This window comes from Kryptolebias marmoratus, linkage group LG24 (genome assembly GCF_001649575.2).
Source record: "Kryptolebias marmoratus isolate JLee-2015 linkage group LG24, ASM164957v2, whole genome shotgun sequence".
Taxonomy (NCBI): domain Eukaryota; kingdom Metazoa; phylum Chordata; class Actinopteri; order Cyprinodontiformes; family Rivulidae; genus Kryptolebias; species Kryptolebias marmoratus.
The window spans coordinates 17,949,858-17,973,865 of NC_051453.1; the positions used below are offsets into that span (position 1 = coordinate 17,949,858).

Below are 24,008 nucleotides of genomic sequence, written 5' to 3' on the forward strand. Positions count from 1 at the left end.
AAAGGTGGAGTTTTGCCCCCCTCCTCGGTGAGCAGTGGTACGCTCCTCGTCCCCTGCACTCCGAGGAGGGAGGGTCAACATGGCGTCCGAGCAGGTCCGTTATGTTCTGTATTTGTTGCTAATTCTTGCTTTTCGCTGCGTCTTTTTCTTATCTCCTGCTAAAAAGAAGCAACACTTTATCTTCTCCGTTTATAAGCGACATTATACATTACATTACAGTGTTTTCTTTAAACGTGGCGTGTTTTGTTTTTGTGCTCGATGCAAATACCAGGGTAGCCTAATAAATAAAATGGCCTCTGCGTCGTTATTAGAGAAATTTAACGTGTTATTTCCAACAAACCTGGTGTGACAAAGAAGCGCCTTCTTGAATATAAATAGAACAAGTTAAAAGTGCATTTTGTTAGGAGAATGAGAGCAGTTTATTTTTAGTAATGGCTGCAGACAGGCTGTCTCGAATCAGTTTAACAGATCCATTCAGAGACAGAGAGCACTTTTAGGTTTGTTTAGTAAATAAATATGAAAAATCTTGAATAAGAGAAAACAATTTTGTACCAAAATCAATTAGGAAAGCATGGAAAAAGTACCCCACCTTTTATTTGTGAGCTATATAAGACAGCAGTTGTAACCAGCCAATGTTTTGGTTATTAAAATTAAAATTAGATATATTAGGAAAGCTTGTTTGACATGTATGGTCAGGATGAAGAGCTACTTTCTGTGGTTCTTTCTGCTGTCATTCACGTGTGTTTTAGTGTTATGCCTCAGAGGTTGTTTTGCCTTCCAGGAAAGCTCCAATGGGCCGTTGAAGAAGTCCATGAGGGAGAAGGCCATAGAAAGACGCAGCATCAACAAGGAACACAACAGTAACTTCAAAGCAGGCTATGTGCCCATCGAAGAGGAGCGTCTTCATAAAACAGGCCTCAGAGGGCGCAAGGGAAACATGGCTGTTTGCATTATCATTCTGCTCTTCCTCCTTGCCCTGATTAACCTCATCGTGAGCGCCGCCAGCATGATTAGAATTGTCTTTCTCTGCTTGCACATTCTTATAAAAACAGTTGTTTTTTTTTTAAAGAAAGTGATTCGAAATGTTTTAAAGTCTGCCACAGCTCTGTCGCTCCTCAGATCACGCTGGTAATATGGACGGTGATCCGCATCGGCCCGAATGGCTGCGACAGCATGGAGTTCCACGAGAGCGGCCTGCTGCGCTTCAAGCAGAAAGCAGACATGGGGATCGTTCACCCGCTGCACAAGAGCACAGTCGGAGGCCGGAAAGACCAGGACCTGGTCATTGTCGGGAACAACAATGCGGTAAGGATGAAAGCGTGCGCTCCACCTTTTTGAGAGAAATGCCACACCGTGTGGACACATTTACAGCTACCCTCCCGTGTTTGTGTCGTTAACAGGTAGTGTTCCAGCAAGGGACTACAAAGCTGAGCGTGGAGAAGGACAAGACCTCGGTCGTCAGTGATGTCGGCATATCCTTCACGGACCCTCGGACACAGGCCACGTTCTTCAGTACGGACTTTGAAAACCACGAGTTCCACCTGCCAAAAGGAGTCAAAGTCCTCAGTGTTAAAAAGGCTTCTACTGAAAGGGTGTGTGTAATGCTAGTATCTGATTGATGAGCAAAGTGATTCACTTATTGTGTGTGTTTTACAATCTGGGCAAGTGGAGCTGCTATTTCACAATCCATAATGGTAAAGGGAAAACTAACGAATCAATAAAGCATTAAAAAGTCACCAATAGCACACCGAGTGTCATCAGTGTAAAGAGAAGAAAGGTTTAACTTTGACAGGAACTCAGTTGCAACGCTGTCTTACAGTCAAATGCTCTTAATTTTCTTAGCTAAAGAAAAGCTTATGCACTTGGTTATAAAAAAAAACACACTTACTGGCATTTCATTATGTTGCATTCAATGTGATTTATTTTATTTTATTTTAGATCACCAGTAGTGCAGCATCAGACCTGAACATCAAGGGAGACGGAAAGGCAATTATTCGTGGCAACGAGGGAGTGAACATCATGGGCCGGACTGTAGAGTTCAAAATGGGCGGAGATATCGAGCTCAAGGCTGTAAGTATGAATCGCAGCATTGTGTCCTAAAGTCGTGGGAAAAAGAAAGTCCACCCTCTTTCAATTGTTGGGTAGCAGATGTAGCAGAACATTATAAAAATGATTTGGTCTTTAGCAGGTTCTAAAATGATTCTGCAAGTGTACAAAGACACATGACAGATTCCACCATGTCTGTATTTATTCAACAAAAAACAAAGGAAAAAGAAGTGCGTGAAAAATTAGGTCCATCCTTGCTGCTTTCACAGGACTTAAGAGGTTCAGTATCAGCCAGGAGCTGCTGATCAAATATATTGATGAACTGATCATCATCAGTGTGATCACCTCTGTAAAAGCAGGAGTTTTAACAGTTTGCTGCTCTGGAGCAAACAGGTGTGTGTTTACACAACGTCAAGGAGGAACAACTGTTGCTGGCCATCAGTCTGGGTGGGGTTAAAGGTCATTTCCAAACTGCATGGAGTTCCTTATTATACAGTGGAAAAAATATTCACAAGTGGAAAACATTTAGGACAGCTGTCAATCTTTCCATCCTTACAGAAAAACCACATGAACTTCACATGTAAAAACCTGTGAAATTAACGCATTCTGCCCATGTTTTCCATGTCATTTTGGAACATTTTTACCATGTTTGTGTGGTCTTGTGGGCTTGTACGTATTTCTACACTTGAAAAACCAGTTAGGTTCGTGTGTTTTTTTTCTGTAAAGGCAGGAGTTGAAAACTCAGCAGTAGCACCCCAAGGTCAGAATGGTAAGAGAAATCACAAAAAAAGCTCCAAGTCAGCCTCTACAGGCCTCAGTTAGCAGGTTAAAGGTTAAAGTTCATGAAGGACAATTAGAAAAATACTGAACAAGTACGAGTTGTTTGAAAGAGATGCAGAAGAAAACCTCTTCTTCCTAAAAACAACATGGCAGCACGACATGTTTGTGAAGTTTCATCTGAATGAAGCACAAGACTTCTGAGACAACGTCCTTCAGACAGATGAGAGCAAAATAGAAATGTTTACCCATAATGAATGTACAGTGGTGGCGTGTTCAAAAAAAAACCTCACAGTGGTGCACGATTTAGGAACCTGTAATGATCCTTTGAAAGTCCAGACCTCAACCTGTCTGAAATGCTGTGGTGGGACCTTCAGAGAGCTGAGCAGAAACAAACGTCTGCAAACATCAACGAACCAAAGCAATGTTGTAAAGACGAGTGGGCCAAAATTCTTCCACAACAACGTGAGAGACTGAAATTGAAAGAGGGTGGGCACTCGTTTCCCCAGGTTTGGGGCGTGTAACGTTGCGTGAATAGTCCCGTTAAAGCAAGAGCTGGGGGAAAACGGACGACTGGTGAGCTTTTCTCTCTGCAGGAAAACAGCATCATTCTCAACGGCTCGGTCATGTTCAACGCCACACGCATCCCGAACTCTGCGGGGGACTTGTTTATCAAGGACGGCCTGGAGAGGTACAAGCTCTGCATGTGCGAGGACGGGACTCTGTTCCGCGTGCTGGTGAAATTTACCAACATGGGCTGTCAGACGTCAGACAACCCATGCAGAAAAGCTCACTAGCTCCTCTGTTACCTCCCCCTGCAGTCCGTCAACACAGACATCCAACGAACCACTTGTATTCTGGACTGAGTTTAGATTATTGCCTCCACTTGCTGATCACACCACAGTTGATTAATGCATGTAAACAGTTTGCCAAACATAGGTTGTGTTGCACATTATTGCCATTTGGCCAAAGATTGAAGTTGTACTTGATCAAGTATTATCTCAATGGACATTACCTTTAAGCTGAAGAATAATACACCTGTTGGCAGCAATTAGAAGCTGCAGTATTTATTCTTTGCCTTATGTCGAGCGTCACTAATACGCAGCCTTTATCGAGGCTTTGTAGAAGATTTTATTTTCCCATGAAATTCTCCTGGCAGCTGTAGATTTTCTCCACTCCATTAAGTGACTTATGTAAGACACTACAGGATAATGATAGTATTATATAAGACTTGTAAATGCACAGAATTTGGGACACCCCGTTCAATGCAGATCTCATTTTAGTTCATCCCGTTAACCAGAGTGAGGCTTTTTCTGCAGCTGCACGTGCCAATGGATTTGAAGGGATGAGGCAGGATTTAATTTATACGTATATATTCTATTTGTGAGAGTAAATGCACATCTCTAAAAAAGTAAGTGTTGAGAATGCTCAGTAACTGAGCTCAGTAGGCTGAAGCTTGTAACGAGTGGTTTGAATTTTGTGCAATATAATATAAACGACTTGACTTTTACTTTGCTTTGGATTGTCTTACCTGTTCAACGGCTAAAAAAATGTTTGTAGAAGTTTGACAGGAGGTTTTTTTTTTGTTTTGTTTTTTTGTCAGAGAGCTGTACATGACAACCTGTCGTTTGAAAATTCATCAAGAGGCTTGTTGTTTGTTTTTTTTTTGTCCTTCTTCAATAAAGAAAATTGTTGCTATGTGAAACTTCTTATCGTTGCTTCGGTGTACGTCTCATGTGTTTACATGGTCATTTAAAACCCATAAAAGTTAACAGCCACTCATCACGCTGCTCTTATTGTCTAATAGAATGTGCGGCCCGGGGCATGGTTCTCTTCGCCATAAACTTTGCAGGATCACTTATCGGTCATATATCAAGAGGAAAACGATGACAGTAAGACATTAACTCGAAGTGTAAATGATTGAATGGATCAGAATGCCATCCTTGGGCTGGTGGTTGTTAAGCTTTGAGCAGCAAAATCCACTTCAGACTTTGATCGGACCATGCTGGAGTGTAACATTTGGGTGTGAGGAGAGTCACAAGATTTCCTGACAGTTTGGTGAACGACGTACACACAGGTGAGGATCTGTTGTATGAGGAATGGTTGAAGCTGTGTTTAAGTTGATTGAAGTGCCTGCTGAGATCCGTCTCTTTTGTGATGTTTTGGTTTCGCGTGTTTTAAGGACCGGTGGCGATGGCAGCCTCCCAGATGTCCCTGCTGGCCTCTGGGCTGCTTCTCGTCTCGTTCCTCCGTTGCTCCTCTCCCTCGCCCCCCTGCCCTCAGCCCTGCGTCTGTCGAAGAGCCCCGCTGCTGAACTGCTCCTCGTCCGGCCTGACCTCAGTGCCGCGACTCACCCAGGACTCTGTCACGGAGCTGGACTTGTCCCATAACCTCCTCGGCTCCGTATCGCTCTGCCAGCCCCGTCAGAAGCTCAGGAGTATGTGGCTGGGGAACAACAGCATCACATATCTGTCTCTCTGCGTGGAGAGGAACCCTGGAGATCGATATCGCAGACATCGCCCGGGAACTGGGAGCAGAGCGAGATGCCTGACGTGGGCCCCCGCCCTGCAGCTGCTATCTGCTGAGAAGAATCTGCTGGAGCAGCTGCCTGAGGGTGAGTCAGTGTCATATAGTCAGACATATCAAACATTACCAACGCTACTTTTAGCACCTCTAATCAGGCCAGATTTAAAGGGGAAATGAAATAAAACATCAAAAATAATGAGTTTCCATGTTTTTCTCTTTGTTAAACACTATCATAAAACACTCCAGTGGTTCATTTCTTCAATTTAAAACGTTAATGGCTTGTTTTTAGAGTTTTTGTGTCCAAATCCCAAAGTGGGGTGATTGTGTGTGCCGAGTTACCTCCTTGGTTGGTGACATAGAAGCTGAGGCAGACCGCTGTAGGGCACTGACGAGGTGACTGTCAGGGAGAATGGAAGCAGAAGAAGAAGCAAGTTTTATTTTGGTCTGGAGTGATACTGTCGGGAACTTGAGCCCCACATTTCACAAAAGGGACCCCCCCAGCTTTAAAACAATGTCACAAAGTCTTCAAGGAGTTCCTCATCTGGACAGCTAGAGGCGGCTGGTGCCGGTCCGACAGCAGGAGGAGGTGGTTCTTCTATTGAAAATTTGTTTTTCAGGTGGTCTTCTTCAAAATGTTAACTGTGCAGTCAGTCTCCAGACTTTGGAGCTAAACTAACCACATCCATCAGACTTTCTTGTCCTTTGGGAAGCTGAAGAATGACTCAGCTGCTGGAGTTTGGGTCGGGTTACACAATTAATTACAACAAACTGAACCGTTTCAGCCCCACATTATCATCCATCCATTTGCTTCTCCATTCCGGGTCGCGAGGAGCTGGTGCCTATCCCCAGCAGTCACTGTGCGAGAGGCGGGGGACACCCTGGACAGGTCACAAGTCCATCGCAGGGCCCTCACATTATCAGCCCTGTTGGTGTTCCAGTTTGGCTATTGATACGTCACACTTCTTAGTGTTTTCAATCTTTTATTAATAACTTTATATTAGTGTAAATTGTTATAAATGAGAGAAAACATGCATATTTTTTGACTTTCTTTAGATTTATGTTTGCTTCAAAACACTTCATTTCACCTTTAAAATCTGAAAATGTAGTTCCAGCTGTACTCCACGAGGTGGTGCTGCTGCTGCTTCAGTTACATGTTTCAGTAGTAGAAAGTTATTTGTTGTAAGATTCCTCTTCTGTCTTGTTTTTAATGCTTGAATGGAAATAAAACAACTTTAACCTTTTAGCAGACAAGCATATTAAGGTGCGGGTATGAAGATTTAAATAAAAACCTAAATTATTTTGTCAGATTAGCATTTACGGTGAGATGAGATATTTGCTAACATAACTACAACCAACTACAAAACTACACAGTGACAGTTAAATAATAATAATAATAATAAGGAATAGTTTGCAGTCAAAGGTAGATGTCTATTAATATGTTAATAAACAGTATGGTACATTAATTTATATTTTCATGTTAAACATGGCTCAAAAATCATGGATTTTAAAAATGGAAAATGTGTAAGAAGCATTCAGACATTTATTTAGGTAAAATCTATGGGTATTTACATAAATATACCTAAAGCAGTTCAGTTTGGTCAGATTCGTCTAACTGAAGAACACTTGAATTGTTTTCATTATTTGTGGCTATTAATAACAGATAGGTATAGAGTAAAAAGTAAAGTAAAACTGAAACAGTGAGCAAAAACACGCTGTACTTTGTGATATCACCTCAGTTAATGGTTACTCTCCAGCACTGTTGCCAACATGTGTATTTTTGAGACTGTCAGGGTTGTTGTTGATGATTAATCATCATAAAGCTATTAAGAATTAGAGATTTTATTAGGCTTCCTTTTATCACACATCCAATTTCAGCACATTCCCATAACAAGTCAATAATTCACATGGTTCACAGTTTTTTTTTATTAGAAATGACTGAAGAAACATAATTATTTTACATGTCTGATGACCTTCTAGGCTTTCTAAATAAAACTTGGTGGAAATATGTCTGTAACAGAAGGCAGAGGCAGAGAAATGGTGCTTTTTAATTTGCATAAACTCAGTAAACAGTTTTCAACCAAATGATGAATAACATAGAAATATGACATTTCTGTTAGTTGTACCATAATGTTGTAACACATGAAATAAGAAGATTATGATAAATAAAACATATAATAAGCCAAGTTACATATAGCAGAACTGATATGTGGGTCCAACAAATTATTGAGTGGCCCTGATGCGATAATTTATTCTCCAGCTTTACATAAATGGCTCAGAAATCTTCCTTTAAAAAGACAATATTGATTGTGCATGAGTAATAGAAAAAAAAACATCTAATAATCCCACCTTTATCTTCCCTCTAACACTGGAGGGATGATAAAGATGGGAAAGGTACGCATCCAGACTCATTACTTGCTCAGATTTATTGCCCTCTGCCATGAAAGGTGGATGATAATGTAATTGTCTGTCTGTGTTTGACCATCCATCCATTCATCCATCCATCTTTTACCGCTTATCCGTGGTCGAGTCGCGGAGGCAACAAATCCAGGAGAGAAACCCAGTCATCCCTTTCCTCATCGACACTCTCCAGCTCCTCCTGAGAGATCCCAAGGCGTTCCCGGGCCAGAGAGGATACATAATCCCTACAGCGAGTTCTGGGTCTGCCTGGAAGTCCCCTTCCAGTGGGACATGCCCCGAAAAACCTCCAAAGGGAGGCATCCTAATCAGATGCCCGATCCACCTCAGCTGACTTCTTTTAATGTGAAGCAGCGACTCTAATCCAAGCTCTCCCCTAATGACGGAGCTCCTCACCTTATCTCTTAGGCTGAGCTCAGCCACCCTACGAAGTAAGCTCATTTCAGCCGCTTGTATCCGCGATCTCGTTCATTCGGTCATGATCCAAACCTCATGACCATAGGTGAGGGTTGGAACGTAGATGGACCAGTAAATTGAGAGCTTTGCCTTTCAACTTAACTCTTTCTTCATCGCAACTAACCGAAGCAACGCCCTAATTACTGCAGCCCAGGCCCAAATCTGTCGAGCCGCACTCCATCCTACCATCACTTGTGAACAAAACTCCCAGTTACTTGAGCTCCTCCACCTGTGAGGGTTTGTCTGTTAGCAAAATATCTCATGGATCACAAGATGGACTTTAAAGAAACTTTCAGAAAGCAATCCTTGGATGCATATCTACAGCCCATTGTTGTGTTGTGAAGTTTACACAGTGACTGTGTTTGTTTTGTGTTGTTGCTGTTAGTACTTCTAGCCACTAGATGGCACTGCTGTGATACTGTAGGGCTGAAGCGCCTGTGGTCAACTAGAGAGCAGGAGGAGGAGACTAGTCTATCATGGCTCCTGTTGTGATAACCCGCATGTAATAAAGGCCTCCTGATTTTCATTTACACCCGCCATAATGTCCATTAATGTTTCAAGTCAACCTTGATTCAAGATGGCCAGATATTGAGCTAAGATTTGACGTCGTAGTAGCTGAGAATCATTCACATACTCTTAGAGCTAACTCATCCCACAAAAGCTTGCAATATTGCATGCAATCACCCATAAGTTTTACGATTTGACTAAAATGGCTATAACTGTCAGTTTTAAAATAAGGTAATCTTAGTCTAAATTAAGGCATGAAAGGTAGCAGGGGATATTCATTACTTCAGGGAATATAGGCCTTTAAAATTCTTAATTTCTAGAAAATTTACCGACTATTAGTATAAATCTGAGAATTGTCCACGTTCCTGTGTCTGCGTTTGAGATTCTCACGTAAACAAAGCCTCCCAGTGATATTCTTTATCTTTAGAACTTTGCTCCATGCAGAAATGACTGAACCTCCCCTTTCCCAGTCGCAACTTTTATTGACATTCCAGTGTCTTGAAGAAAGGGGTGCATGTGCTGTGCAACATTTGTATTTCCCCCTGCATCAGTGTGCTTCACACAACTCTTCCTGCTCGTCTGAATGTGGTTCTGTTTGGTATTCGGATCACAGAACCTTGGGTGCCTTTCTAATGAAGCACATGCCCACATGGCCTTATTTTAGAACAGAAGGCTCAGGGAGATTGTCTCAGCATAATGAAAAGGAAGAATCAGTAAATAAATATTACAGTAGCTGTATAGTAAAATGCTAAAACAAGACAAAGAAACATATTATTTATATTCCACAGACACTTTAGGACACTTCATGTTATATCATCCAAGCTCTGAAACTACCGTAAACCTGCAAATAAAGTAATTCAGAACTTAAAACAACCAGTTGCGAACATACAGTACACGTTTTGCTTCCTTCAAGAATCTCCTCTTCATGATGCTGAGTTCTGATTACAGTCCCTATTTTCTGTCACAAAGGGCTGGACGGTGTCAAGTCCTTACAGGTCCTGCAGCTCTCCTTCAACAGGATCTCAACTCTGCAACCAGGAGCGCTGAGTAACCTGAAAGAGCTGAAAGAGCTACACTTACATCATAACCTCCTCACTCATCTCCATCCACAAATGTTCCAGGATTTAGATCAGCTCAGGGTGAGACTGGCTTTTTTTCAAAATCAGATTTTGTTGTATTATGTTTTACTAAGATCTATTTATTTTTGTTAACTGATAATGAAACATTTGGTAAACATGAAAACAGCACTCTGTATTCCAACAGTAAAACTGATGATGTCATACATTTACAGCAAAATTTTAAGGGGTTTATAAGCGTGAATATCTGTAACATGTCAGTACTGTGTTCTCTTCAAAGGTTCTTGACATGAGCTTCAACATGTTGACAAGCCTCCATCCTGTGATGTACCTCACTTTGCGCAGCATTGGAACAGATGTTGGGCTGGATGGAAACAGGTGGCAGTGTAACTGCAGCATGCACAGGCTACAAAGGATGATGGTCAATGACAGCAGCAGAGGCCTGCAGATCTGGAGCATAGTGTGTTCTTCCCCCGCTGCCATATCCGGCAGAGATCTTCTGCATCTGGAGGAAAAGGACTTAAAGTGTTTAAACACTGAGAACAAATCAGATCTCCATCAAGATGTGATGGTCTACAGTGGCTCTGGGATACTGCTTCCTTGTTCTGTGCAAGGTAACAGATTCAAAATTATGTCACAGAGCTAATTATGTGATACAGTATTTAACAAACTTGAGTTTTTTCCTCATTGTTATTACAATGTTTTCTTGTGTTGTAGGCTCAATATGGTGGACTCCCAGGGGTCAAGCATCTGTGAGCCACCATAACGCTGGTCTGCTCATCAGTAACTTCTCAGAAAGAGATACAGGACTGTATGTGTGTGTGTCTGAAGAAGACCAAGTTTTGTCTGTTTTTAACCTCCAAATAAGTAAACCAGGAGGTGCAAGAAAACCAAGAAGTTTACCTAAGCTAAGCCTCCCACAAGCGGAAAAAAGAAGTCAGAACACTACACATCCTGATTTAGCTCTGGCAGTGTGTCTGTCTATTTTCATCACATTTCTGATAGCTTTCATCGTTGGAGTCCTGGCAAGACCTTGCATCGATTCGCTTTGGAAAAGAGTCACCAATAAGAAAAGCACTCCTGCAGCCAACTCTGTCTCCACTGTTGAACAAAGACAATATGTCAATGAGGCCTTCTCCAGTGCTGAGGAGCCAGAAGACCCGGGACATGTTAGGGAAAGGAGGGTCACATTTAGCACTGTGGACTTTATTGAAGAGAACAATGTACAGTATTATGATACTGTAGCTAGTGGTGATCAGGACAGCATTAGCAGTGATGCAGTGTTTGAGGGCCAAGTACTTGAGGCTGAGCGTTATAAGCAAGCTATTGGAGAATCAGAAAGTGAACATTTACCACTGAGGCGTTCAGAGGATAAGCAGAGTGATGACAGTGATTCAGGTGACTCGAATGAACAGCGTATCCAAAACATGGAATTTGAACACATTCCCGACCCTGACGAACTAGGAGAGAGGAGAAGCCTGTCATCATGCTCAGATTCATCTTTATCTGAAAAAGTGTCAGGAGAGGAGCACATTGCCAAGAAAAAACCCACAAAGTCTAAATCGCCTAAGTTGGTCGAAGACTTAGTTCAGCAGAGGCCAAATTTAGCTTCAGAAGTAGCAGTCACACAAATATCCATTGAGGGCAAAAGTGAAAATCCCAGACTTTCTTCCAGGTCATTTGATGATTGTCTCCTACATACAAATAAAACAAATCCATCAGACTCTGATGTTTCTCATGAGAATGACCTTTTTGAATTCAGCGACTCTGTTGAAAGTCCAACTGCAAGATCTGGCAACGTGTTTGATTCTTTGCATAAGCCAAAACAAACTCTAACATCCACTTCGGACAAACAGAAAATGGAAGATATGTCTAGCTCTAGCTCATATATAAGTGAGAATGAGCCTACACATTACACTGTGAACTCTGACCCAGACTCTGAACAAGATGTTAGGTATGGAGTGCAAAGCCAGAGAGTGGATCCAGTCAAGAATAGCTATGACACAAAAAGCCCAGCAGGGAGACCACATTACACCAGTTCTTCTGATTCCAGCGAGACTAACGAAGACTCAATGCAGAACAAAAGAAAACAAAAAACTTATAGAAAAGAAATCACAGACCTCAAAGCTGGACATCACAGAAGCCGAATCAAGGATCGTTCTGATGTCAGAGCCCAAACACTGCCTAGTGATTTCTCTTCTAGTGATGAGAGCACAAATCAAGAAATAAGTGACATGCAGAATCAGAGAATGACAACTTGGACAAGAGTTCCAGTATCTCAACCAAAGACTCCATATTCAAGCACACAATGGCCTTCAGTTGACCTCAAGCATATACCACGCATCAAAAGGCGTTTGGATATCAAAGGACCATCACCAAGATTAGTTTCATCTTCCAGTAGTGATAGTGAGGATGAAAAAGTTCCCTTTAAGAAACAGGAGCAACAAGAGGTACATGTGTCAAGACCTCCAATAAAAGTATCTCAAACAGTCACTAAGGAGCCAGAAAACCAGTGGCCTGCTATTGACCTTAGAGGAGTAACACGAATCAAGAGGCGACTGGATGTCAAAGCACCATCACCAAGATCTGATTCTTTTTCCAGTAGTGACAGTGAGGATGAAGCCACAAAGCAAATTCAGAAACCAGCGTATGAAGAGTTACATGTGTCAAGGCCTCCAATAAAAGTATCTCAAACAGTGACTAAGGAGCCAGAAAACCAGTGGCCTGCCATTGACCTTAGAGGAATAACACAAATCAAGAGGCAACTGGATATAAAAGGACCGTCAACAAAATCTGATTCCTCTTCCAGTAGTGATAGCGAAGATGAAAAGGTTCACATTAAAAAACAGGAGCAACAAGAGGTACATGTGTCAAGACCTCCAATAAAAGTATCTCAAACAGTCACTAAGGAGCCAGAAAACCAGTGGCCTGCTATTGACCTTAGAGGAGTAACACGAATCAAGAGGCGACTGGATATAAAAGGACCGTCAACAAGATCTGATTCCTCTTCCAGTAGTGACAGTGAGGATGAAGCCACAAAGCAAATTCAGAAACCAGTGTATGAAGAGTTACATGTGTCAAGGCCTCCAATAAAAGTATCTCAAACAGTAACTAAGGAGCCAGAAAACCAGTGGCCTGCTTCTGACCTTAGAGGAATAACACAAATCAAGAGGCGACTGGATGTCAAAGCACCATTACCAAGATCTGATTCCTCTTCCAGTAGTGACAGTGAGGATGAAAAAGTTCCCATTAAGAAACAGGAGCAACAAGAGGTACATGTGTCAATACCTCCAATAAAAGTATCTCAAACAGTGACTAAGGAGCCAGAAAACCAGTGGCCTGCTATTGACCTTAGAGGAGTAACACGAATCAAGAGGCGACTGGATGTCAAAGCACCATCACCAAGATCTGATTCCTCATCCAGTAGTGACAGCGAGGATGAAAAAGTTCCCATTAAGAAACAGGAGCAACAAGAGGTACATGTGTCAAGGCCTCAAATAAAAGTATCTCAAACAGTAACTAAGGAGCCAGAAAACCAGTGGCCTGCTATTGACCTTAGAGGAATAACACAAATCAAGAGGCGACTGGATGTCAAAGCACCATCACCAAGATCTGATTCCTCTTCCAGTAGTGACAGCGAGGATGAAAAAGTTCCCATTAAGAAACAGGAGCAACAAGAGGTACATGTGTCAAGACCTCCAATAAAAGTATCTCAAACAGTCACTAAGGAGCCAGAAAACCAGTGGCCTGCTATAGTTCTTGAGCGAGTAACACAAATTAAGAGACGTCTGGATATTAAAGCATCATCACCAAGATCTGATTCATCTTCCAGTAGTGACAGTGAGAATGAAGCCACAAAGCAAATTCAGAAACCAGTGTATGACGAGTTACATGTGTCAAGGCCTCCAATAAAAGTATCTCAAACAGTAACTAAGGAGCCAGAAAACCAGTGGCCTGCTCTTAATCACGAGCAAGTAACACGAATCAAGAGGCGTCTGGATATCAAAGGACCATCACCAATAAATGACTTATCTTCCAGTGAGGCCACAGGCCATTTTAAGAAACAGGAGCAAAACGATTTACATGTGTTAAGGCCTGGAATGGAAACATCTGATGTACTAACAACTTTTGAAAACAAGTTCAAGCAGTCTCCAGAAGTTCTAGTGATGGACATTTCTCATGCTCCAAAGAAAGACCACAACATCATATTAGAAAAGTATACTGCTGTTTCAGAAGATCTGCAGAACCAACCAACAAGCAACACTATCAGCTCAACACCAGAGATAAACCCAGAGATAAACCCAGAGCTTCAAACACGATGGGCAACAATGAATCTTGGCATCTCCCGCTTCCGAAGACGTCTTGAAATCACCTCACCTACAACAAAACCACCTAACCTGCCATCGTCACCCCTACCTGATTCCCCACACTCTTCCAGCAATGAAAGTGTGCCTGAAAGACGAACAAGATTACAGAGAAGAATTGTTGGGATGCAAGAATTAGTCTACACAGACTCATCTTGTCTACCTGAAAACACACCAGTGAATGTTTCACCTACATTGAAGGATCCACATAACAAGTTCAACTTCTTAGCTGAAGCCAAATCAAGTGTAACAGAAAATGAGACCAAGCCAGACCAAGCCATTAAAAGATATCGAGATACATGGGTTGATGAAAAGGCTTCAGCTACAGCTTCTCAACATTACCCTCATTCCTCTTCTAGCAGTGATAGTGAGGATAAAACTATAGACCCAAGTGTTCCTGACCTGAGTCTTAGTGTCCCACGCATCCAGAGACATCTAAATATTAAGGCACCATCACAAGAGCTAAGTAATACCCAATCTTTCTTTAGTAAAAATGAAAAAGGTGTGAGCAAATACAGTGAAATGCAAAGCAGACAAACTATTTTAGGAACTGCAGATGAGTCGCTGATCACTTATAAGCGTTCCATTATCAAATCATCATCACTTCCTAAAAACTCTTTCAGTCAAACTGTGGACCAAACATTCATTGCACAAGAAAACAGTTACAGAAACACATCTCATGCCCCAAGACTTAGCCCAAATATGAGCTTTGACAATATAGTAAAGGGAAAAATCAGGCAGCCCAGATCTAACACAGATGTGGACCTGCTACCTGAAATAAAATGGATGAGAGTTGGTCATCATTTATCTGACCGTTCAACCTTCAGTCCAGCTGGTCTGAACGCAATGTTACCATCGCTACAGCAGGCTTCCCTCGCAGAACCACAATCTCTCCCTCTCGAGGCCACCAACAGCACAAGTGGCATTGATAAAATGCAAGACAGTGGGAAGTTAGATGAGACCCTTCTGAATAAATACTCATCACTTGGCAGTGAGGGTGCTTCATTCAGTGATTCTTTTGATCTGCTTGGTATTTCACCCCACAACACAAATGAAAAAGAGGACAAGAGAGAAAATAAAGGCCTCAATGCCCTAAAAGTCATGTCACTGGAGAGAAAACTATGGGAGGGAGACTTGAGTAAGGACCCATTTCTTTTATCTGATGACTACAGTTCACAAGATGACTCCAATTTTATGTACAACCAGTCTGAAAAAGACTCAGAAATCCCATCTAATGAGCCGTTAAGACGTATTTCCTCCTCTTCAATGGAAAAGAAGAGAGATGCAGATTTGTTCTTGTTGTATGGAGTTCCTCGCTATATTAGGCATGACTTTAAAGCCCCAATGCAGGAGACTCCTCCACCTCCTGTTCCAGAAACACCTCTACCAGATGACTGAAGAGGAAAAACTCAAAGACCTCCACACAGCGTTAAGAAACAAGAGCATAAAGGAAAAATATACGAGTCGTAAACTGTTTGTTAAATCATGTTTTACACATTGCTAAACAACCCAATGACTGGGTTCATTGTTCCTTAATTATATATTTCCCACACAATATTTGAATGCAATTCAATTTAAAATTAAATGTAAACTAATCAAATTTAGGTAGTGTTTGTAGAGCAATAAGGGACACCATTTATTGTTCACATTTCTCACTGTTCTTTAAATCACCTTTTTCTTCAATTCTATTTATCAAGCCAATTTTTTATTTGCGCAAACTCACACTGAAAAGCCCTAATGGTTATCAATCATTTATACATGTCTCATTTATAAACCATGTCTTGATTTAAAAAGAATAAATTGTTCAGATTGATTATTTGTAGAATTAACAGTTAATATGTCTGCTTTTAGGACAAATGAATTACTAAAAGACGCCAGATACAAGCCAGTAAGTTAATAAACCCTTTTATTTATGTGTATAGACATAGGTTATAGTGAAAACAGACATATAGACACTTAGTTTACATACATATATACATTTTGGGACAAGGCTGTTCACCCTCCTGCAATTTCATGGGAAAATACTAAAACATCTAGCTCTACATAGCATTTGGTAGGCAATCCATCAGCTAGTTTTTGTTGATGGTTGGTGCATCATAATGAGATTTTACTGAAAGCTTTTGTGGATGATCCCCACAATAAATCTAGGTGTGTTTTGTGTGTATCATGACAGTGACAATGACTGCAAATATTTCATGTACTTCAAATTAATAAAACGATTCCTCACACTGTTTGCAGCGTGCTGGGGCTTTTGCTAATTGTAAAGATGGATAAGATGAGACAAATGCAGGGGGGAACTCCCGTTCCACCATGAGGTTACAGGTGTGTTCCAAGTCTTAGTAGACACAATTTTGTTTTGTTTTGTTTTGTTTTTTTCCATTAGAAAAATAAACTTACATGATTGTGTATGTCAAAGCAAGCACAAAACACGTGCACAAATAACTGTACAAAACAAAAACGTGTTCAGAAAATGTTTCTGAAAGATCTCATCCATTCACAAAAAAGGCTCGCTGGAGCATGCATGCAAATAGTAAATCTTCTGGCGGTTCAGCGTCACATCACAGTCAAAAAATTTATACAAGAACATTACACTAGGCAAACAGAACAGCATAGCATCTTTACACAGCTCCAAACTGTCAGTGTCCACTGCTTTTAATCACATCCTAAAGGTGTTTACAAAGAAATGCTTTCAGCAAACCTACCATACAAGCCTAAAGGACGTTGTACTCAGAAGGTTTCTGGAGTTTCACTGCAGTTATATTAACACTGCCAGTTCTGGGAGGGATGCTACTGGTAAAGAGAGACCAGAAACTATCAGTAGACTTAGGAAGACGAACAGATGCCAAATACAGAGACAAAATGGACACCATCTAGCTCTATGTTAACTTATAACACAGCCTAAACAGTTTGAATTCATCCTGAAATAATACCTGACCAATTCTGTGTGTGGGTGCGTGCATGTAGTGAATGTATTCTCATGTGTATACATTTGGATTTGTTGGTATGTGTGTAGGACACACAATGTGACTTCCATGTTTGAGGCACATTAATACCCTTACCTACACAATGCAGATACATGAATTGGTCGTCGGACCAACAAATGCTGATCAGAGCACTCGTGGCTCAGCACTGTACTGTGATAAGAGTTAGTAAGCAGCAATGCTGATCGGTTTGGTGTTATGAGGTCTGAAGCTTCTGCAGTGGGATAGTTAGCGTTAGCCAAACAGTAAGAGGGACCAAAAAATAAATAAAAATGGAGGGAATAAAAAAAAAAAAAAAAAACTGGCTTTTATTGATAGTAAACAGCACAGGCATCAGAAACCCCACAGTCAACCTTTTGACACAGTGTGCTTTTTGAAGTATTACCAAGCTAAAAAAAGAAAAAGAAGAAAAAAAAAAACAGTAGTTAGTGCCATTTGTCCAGAGGAGCTCAAGTTTAAGTTCATTGCACAGGTATTTAATACTTGAGTGTGCCCAGGTCCAAGAGATGTCGTTTAAGACTCAAACACAATGCATGAATGGTCGCCTCGGTTGGTTTCTTGGTGCTGAAGACAATGGACTGGTTCTCCCACACAAAATCACTTTACTTCCACTGTCCATGTATGATTTCACTTATCGTAACGCACACAGCAATATGACACGTCACAGTGACAGAGAGCAACGCCGCTGGGGGTTTGCTGCAAACCAACCCACAATGCAACTTCTGCAGGGAGGATAACTTCGCAATAACAGCCCTCTGCAGTGTACTCAAGCTGCTAACATAATACCCCCCCCCCACCCTTGCCCACCCACAGTCTGAATCCCTCCTTCACCGGGAAGCACCCACTGTCACTGCTTTACCGTTTTTATGATGTCTACTTATTGGTTGTTGATGCTCAGAGTCGTCATGGTCACAGTTGTCTTTTCTTTTTTTTTTTTCCCTGTTTTTTTTTTTTAATTTTGTTGTTGTCGTTACCGTTTTCCATTCCCAGCTATGACATCTGTCTTTCTTTGTACCATTCCACAAATTCGTCCAACAAAACAGGCCCTGATGAAAAGACGAGACAGAGAACAATTACTCATGAAGCAGCAGTGTAACTTAAGCTCCGTTGATTCACTTTATGTCCACATAAGTGTCCACTCACAGGCACCGTCCTCGTCGTAGTTACTAAGGTCCAGGTTGATTGTCCTGCTGAACTCTAAAACGTTGCACCACTGGTCTTTGTTGATGACTTTGTACTTGGATTGCTGAGGAACAGCACAAGTGTCGCAGATTAGTACCACACACTGGACTTACTGCGACTGCACTGAAAATGTGGCTTCTACAAACGATTCAGCAGCACGCTCACCTCTAAAAACTGGTTAAACACAGGAAACAGGGGCCACGTCTTCCCCAGAAGAAGCCCCAGCATGCACTTTGCTGTGTTCAAGTCCAAACTCCTCTGATCTTTTTCCTGTTCAATCAAAGCAACCCTAGACTTTAATAAATTTATACAGAATATCAGACAGCTTAAACGAAGCAGCCTAGTTACATTATTAAAAGCAAAACCAACCCTACAGACTAAACTGAGACGCTTGTTTGTAAAAGGACATGTTCAAGTATTTAAACTCATTGAACTGCACAGGATCATTTTTTTGTTTGTTTGTATTAGATCGCACTAAAGCACACTGCAATGAATAAAATATGTATGAAATTTAATTTAAACTTTAATGTATCAAATGGTTGGCATTGCATCAAAACAAATTCAAAATGGAAAGGGATTTTGACATACTTAAAATATTTGGTTTAGTAAAAAACTGACTTTACAAGGAAATAAATAGAAGTCTGTGTAAACAAAAAAAAAAAAAAACTTACCCGAGCAAAATCAAAGGCATATCTGTAAATGAGCTTAAAACTAGTGCTGTCGTTCAGAACAGACCTCAGGTAGTCAAGAGAGTTCCTCAGTCTCTCAGTGGAGTCGCACCTGACAACAGCAGAAAAGTACCTGAGGCTTGTTCAACACTTCACTACTAACTCTGTAAACAATCGACCACAAAAGGAGGGTAATAAACTCTTTTAAAAACAGCAAATAATTAAAAAAAAAGAAAGATGGTGTTTGACATACTGCAGTGACCCCATGCCTCGTAGCCACTCCTGAAGAGTAAAATATCCCATACTCTGAGCATCCAGCTTCCAAGCCAGAACCAGCATCACCACCTGGGCAGAAATATAAAAAAAAGACAGCTGCAGGAATTCTTCAACAGGAGAGGCGTCCTACTGGCTCAATGACCAGCGCAATGAAAGACTAGTCTGGAGGTTTAGGTCTGAAATGTTTAAAATCATTTCTGCACGAATAAAAACCAAACTGTTCACACAAATATTAACAAGAAAGAAAGAAAGAAAGAAAGGCCAAATAAATCCACCCTCAAGAGCAGGATGTGTAATAACCAGTGAGGTCCCAAAGAACTCACATTAAAGAAGACGCTAAACAATATTAGTTCAAACTGGTTAAAGAGTTCCGAGGCATGTGTTTGATTAGTTACCTAGTCATAAATCGAATTGTAATTGTCATGATTTAGCAGACAATTTGATCACAAATGAAAAACAATTTGAAATTTATTCCTCATCTAAAACAATGCAGTAAGAAACCAAAACATCTGCTACATACACCACCTGATTTTTGTTTGTTTGTTTTTTACTCTGATAGCTTAGAGGCAAAAGTAAATTATCTCACAGTAATGAAGCAACATGTGGCCTTTTGGATTTTAGCGAACACCAGACATGCCCCCAATCTGCAGGGGTTTCACTGTGTGCTGCGAGAGAGAGCCCTGATGTAGCTGTGGTAAGAGATAACAATGATCTGTGACAAGAGTTGGGTAGCAGCGTGATAATATTGTTGCTTTATTAACTGAGTTGTCTTTATCTGCGATAAAGGATCTTTGCGAAAACCAGATGGTTAACATCAAATATGTGCATAAATTGGGACCTTAAAGTTGTACTTTGACTGCAAAATGGTTGTTTATGAAACGTTTTTATGCTAACGGCATTCAAATTTTTCAAACATCAAAATCTTTGCATATGTTGCCACGACCAAAAGGATGTTTTAGCATCACTGAGACAATGAGACTTGCAGACAAAGGGAGAAATGAAGTCAAACTTTAGAAAACCAAGACAGTACACATAAAACCAATCATGAAAACCAAAAAAAAAAACAAATCTGCTTACATTCTCTGGCTCCACTCCAATGTCTTCACAGAACTTCTCAATGCCCTCTGGACCCACAACATCGTCACAACCTGGATTAGATGGGTGTACAGCATGAGTTCAGCTCCAAACACACACCAAAGACCAGTGATAACATGCATTTAAACCAAGAATGCATTAGGCTCGTTCACCTGCATATTCGTAGAACCACTCTAAGCATCTTTTACTAGAAAACGTCTCTTCCTCCCGGATTAGTGATGTTTCGTGTTTTCTGAAAACACTGCAGATAGACAATTTTAACCATGAGATAGCCAGCAATACTGCACATATATAATAGTCACTCATTTTTTATAATGTGTTTTTTTTTTAACCTGTGAAATAACATTTTTACTTCTGTGAGCCACAAAAGTCATGAACTCAAGCATTAGTCTGAATCTTCATACACTGAATCTTCAAGCCCCTCTTCACAACCGATAACAAACCAACTACAACGTAAAACAAGTAAATAAAATTAGCCAGAACCTAGATGGTATTAGCGGGGTCTTGAGGTGTACATTAAGAATGCGGGCACTCACATACGAGTGACAGGGCCGCACTGCTTTTGAGAACGCACAAAACGTCTGTAGTAAGGCTGTGGTAGCTTGTTATTGCTGAGGCGGCATATCTATGACACTGGGCCTGCACAGGCCAGCGAGGCTTGGTCAGAGGCTAGGCTGCAACTGTGATCATGACCAGGCCATGGAAACAACCTGGCACAGGCGTGATCCCTGTGGCGGTAGCGCTGTGCTAGCCTAGTGTAATCGTCTAGCACAGAGGTGCATCTTCCCTCGAGAGCCGTGAAAGGGAGTGTGGTGAGAACGCAGGTGAGTGTCTCAGGAATGCAGAAAAACCTTTTTGGTAAGAGCATAGCAGTGTCACAATGGCCGCCAAACTCAAAGAGGCTTCCCAACTTTGCGTGCGTAACGAGGTAGTCGTCCAGTATGAAGGGGACCTAACACAGATCTCACACCTGTCTTGGCGACTTTTCTTCGCCGACATGTCATCTCCAGCGGAAGGTCTCCTCTTTTTCCTTGGCGGCATGGCTCGTGAGTAGCAAGCTGGGAATGCAAGAAAAACTATGGAAGGTAACTCAAAAATAAATCAGGAACACAAAAACCATGCAAATAGCACATCCAGGAAGAGATGGTCCAATCTAAGCATTTAATAATGAAATTAATAATCATATGTTGGTGATACAAAACACAAACACACACACAAGAATTGTTACCTGACGAGTGGCTATCCTGTCCAATGTCTTCGGTCAGATTCTACCAAGAATGACATGATAGAAATACTCAATGCAATGCTAATATACACTAATAAAACACACACGTGAGATATTTACCAGCCTGTGCAAGGTGTGGTGAATCTTGTGGATGCTGGCCAGTGTAGTCAAATGGGAATTGAGCTGAAAATCTATTTCCACATAAAACCAAAAGGTGTCATAAGAAGTGCAAACTAACTAAAGGTATCATACACAACCCAATGCTTCTTATCGTGCAAGAATATGAGGTGGCATCATCAGAGCACCCACCACAATGCAGAGATTTAACCCCCCACCCCCACCTCGTCATTTTTTGGTCAGCAATAAACACTTATTACTTCGCATGGTCTCTTATCAAACGTTTAAATCTCGGAAAAATGACAGAAAATGTCTCTCACGGATGAAGGAGCGACTCAGACCCTGCACTGGCGGAAAGAGGGACGTCGAAACTCGGGTATGTTCGATCACGAAGGCTAATCTGGTCTCCGAAAGCCGCGGGTCGGTCCCAGTTTATTTATTTTATTTTTTTTAAGCTGTCATCAAGTCCTGACTTCACTCTGGAGGCCAAATTCAGGCAAACTGCACAACACAGAGAGGCGAGCACATAGCACTAGCTATATACCTAAAATAGCAGTGCAGACGAGCAACTTGCACAGAGTTTACAAAGTATCCAGAGAGCTGGGCGTCTGGGAGTTGTAGTTCTTCCCCTGCTAGGAGGCCATTAGTAAGCCCGGCTCTGCTTGGGATACTGAACTACAATACCCATCAGTATAAGGGGGGGAAACAACTATTTATTTCAGACTCATCTCCCCCAACATGTACCCTTTTCGACAGAATATGTTTAACATTGATTTATAAATGTAATGTTACATGGCCGCCGACAAGGGGGGGGGGGGGAAATCCCCGCGAGGACGTTTTGCTATAGCTAATAGGCGACGCAAAAAGTGACAGCACTGTTGCAGCAGGCAAAGAAAGATATTTTACACAACTGCGTCACAATTTTCATTCTCTCTAACAGTCCGCAGCTGGACGGAAAATGTGGCCAATTAACACCGATTTACCTCGATGTCAGTCCTGAGTCTAAACTAGCTGCGTGCTGCGAGGAATAACGAATAAAAACACCACAACGACACCGATTACAGGCGAAAGCCCGAGCACCGTCGGCGACATTTAACCTAAAACTGCGAGCTCAACGCGAAAATAGCATTACAGGTATTGTTGTCGTGCCTTAGTTGGCATTTAAAAGTCAAAATAACAGTGATTACAGTAGCCATCCTTCCTTTGTTGTCGCCCCAGACAGTACTGCCAAATACAAAGAGACTGGCAAATACGGGATGGATGCGTTCCCGTTAAACCCGACAGAGCCACAGGACAAAAGCGGATGTAGAAACACAACATGTCCGTCCGTTTGCCCCCGATACGAGCTCCAGCTACTGAGAAAGGTCGCGAATCTACACAGAATAGTCTCTAAACATTTCTACTTACTTGCCGCATCAGAGTGCATTTTTATGAAACGTACAACTGTCTGTGGGAAGTCCGTAGACCGGCCAATAGGCGGTCCTTGTTAACGTAAAGGACGCTCGTAGACGATGATTGAAAGTCGGCTCCGGATGGGCTCCGCCTCTGCTCGCATTTGATTGGTTGCTTCCGGTGTCATTTCCTAAGAGAGCGGGGACAAAAGAATAGGCTCCTCCCCTTCTTAAATGTGATTGGTCAGAGTTCCTAAAGCAGGGCGTCAATCATCAGAATTTCCTCGTGCAATCCTAAAATCAGCCCACGATGAAATCCGATTGGTTGTTTTAGTTATAAATTTACTTCCCTGTTTAATTAGCGGAGTTTGATATGGGTTAATAAAATTAAGTGACCATAGGCTGTTAATGTCATTTATGATTTATTAACTACAGCCCACCAAACCGAAGACACTTAACCTTACCTGGCTGTAAGGAGTAAGTACAGACTATAAATTAGTATGTTTTTTTTAATTAAAAAAGTGATTTAAATAAAGAGCCACTCTGATTCAAGATGGCCGTCGCAGCTAATCGGCATTGGAAACCCCAAAATGGCTATAAATGTCAATTTCACACATTTTGAACTAAAATCTGGTGTGGTAGTAGCTGAGAGTCATTTCCGACACCTTATTTTGAAGATTTACAAAACTTTGGCATGAACTGTTGGACTCAACATTGTTAGCTAAATATCCCAGCTGGACGGATTTGAATGAAATTCTCAGAAAGCAATTATTAGATGTACATCTACAACTAATTAACTACTAATGTCAACCGATTTCAAGATGGCCACCACAGCCGACTGACCCTAGAAAACACAAAAAAGCTAAAACCCAGTCAGTTTTTACATATATCGGAGTAAAAGATGAT

General features: G+C 41.4%; 3 protein-coding genes and 1 long non-coding RNA gene across 7 annotated transcripts; 2 read left to right on the top strand and 2 right to left on the bottom strand.

Annotated features, from left to right (window-relative positions):
• Positions 1-5: 5 nt before the first annotated feature.
• On the top strand, positions 6-4,521 carry sgcb (sarcoglycan, beta (dystrophin-associated glycoprotein)). Its single transcript, XM_017423465.3, has 6 exons — positions 6-94; positions 782-991; positions 1,120-1,305; positions 1,401-1,592; positions 1,939-2,070; positions 3,420-4,521. Exons 1-6 carry the CDS (start codon positions 80-82, stop codon positions 3,618-3,620), a joined length of 936 nt encoding a protein of 311 aa, XP_017278954.1. The 5' UTR covers positions 6-79; the 3' UTR covers positions 3,621-4,521.
• LOC119616774 lies at positions 4,355-5,919 on the bottom strand. The gene is made up of 2 exons (XR_005232802.1): positions 5,689-5,919; positions 4,355-5,431 (listed from the first exon to the last, which is right to left on the bottom strand). It is a non-coding gene; the product is annotated as an uncharacterized LOC119616774 (long non-coding RNA).
• LOC108240194 lies at positions 4,829-16,400 on the top strand. Its single transcript, XM_017423458.3, has 5 exons — positions 4,829-4,900; positions 5,006-5,437; positions 9,697-9,866; positions 10,084-10,417; positions 10,521-16,400. Exons 2-5 carry the CDS (start codon positions 5,017-5,019, stop codon positions 15,563-15,565), a joined length of 5,970 nt encoding a protein of 1,989 aa, XP_017278947.1. The 5' UTR covers positions 4,829-4,900; positions 5,006-5,016; the 3' UTR covers positions 15,566-16,400.
• dcun1d4 (DCN1, defective in cullin neddylation 1, domain containing 4 (S. cerevisiae)) lies at positions 16,057-23,224 on the bottom strand. Of its 4 annotated transcripts, XM_017423462.3 has the most exons (12): positions 22,899-23,078; positions 21,715-21,785; positions 21,598-21,637; positions 21,340-21,427; positions 20,522-20,610; positions 20,352-20,422; positions 19,252-19,343; positions 19,002-19,110; positions 18,496-18,600; positions 18,292-18,394; positions 18,123-18,194; positions 16,057-17,537 (listed from the first exon to the last, which is right to left on the bottom strand). In XM_017423462.3, exons 1-11 carry the CDS (start codon positions 23,029-23,031, stop codon positions 18,139-18,141), a joined length of 957 nt encoding a protein of 318 aa, XP_017278951.1. In that variant the 5' UTR covers positions 23,032-23,078; the 3' UTR covers positions 16,057-17,537; positions 18,123-18,138. The 4 variants fall into 4 exon arrangements, with proteins under 4 accessions (XP_017278951.1, XP_017278952.1, XP_017278950.1 ...); XM_017423463.3 differs by lacking the exons at positions 16,057-17,537; positions 22,899-23,078 and adding an exon at positions 23,119-23,224 and having other exon boundaries at positions 18,048-18,194; XM_017423461.3 differs by lacking the exon at positions 16,057-17,537 and having other exon boundaries at positions 18,048-18,194; positions 22,899-23,075.
• Between the last annotated feature and the right edge of the window lie 784 nt (positions 23,225-24,008).

Excerpts from the sequence above, each read along its gene's own strand:
- LOC108240194 (XM_017423458.3), top strand. The coding sequence starts at position 5,017 with ATGGCAGCCTCCCAGATGTCCCTGCTGGCCTCTGGGCTGCTTCTCGTC. Across the intron at positions 9,867-10,083 it reads AGGATTTAGATCAGCTCAGG|GTTCTTGACATGAGCTTCAA; the intron begins GTGAGACTGGCT and ends TTCTCTTCAAAG. Across the intron at positions 10,418-10,520 it reads GCTTCCTTGTTCTGTGCAAG|GCTCAATATGGTGGACTCCC; the intron begins GTAACAGATTCA and ends CTTGTGTTGTAG.
- sgcb (XM_017423465.3), top strand. Across the intron at positions 992-1,119 it reads TTGCCCTGATTAACCTCATC|ATCACGCTGGTAATATGGAC; the intron begins GTGAGCGCCGCC and ends GTCGCTCCTCAG. Across the intron at positions 1,593-1,938 it reads AAAAGGCTTCTACTGAAAGG|ATCACCAGTAGTGCAGCATC; the intron begins GTGTGTGTAATG and ends ATTTTATTTTAG.
- dcun1d4 (XM_017423462.3), bottom strand. The coding sequence starts at position 23,031 with ATGTTGTGTTTCTACATCCGCTTTTGTCCTGTGGCTCTGTCGGGTTTA. Across the intron at positions 21,786-22,898 it reads ACAAAGGAAGGATGGCTACT|ATTTTCAGCTCAATTCCCAT; the intron begins GTAATCACTGTT and ends ATGTGGAAATAG. Across the intron at positions 21,638-21,714 it reads ACCACACCTTGCACAGGCTG|AATCTGACCGAAGACATTGG; the intron begins GTAAATATCTCA and ends CATTCTTGGTAG.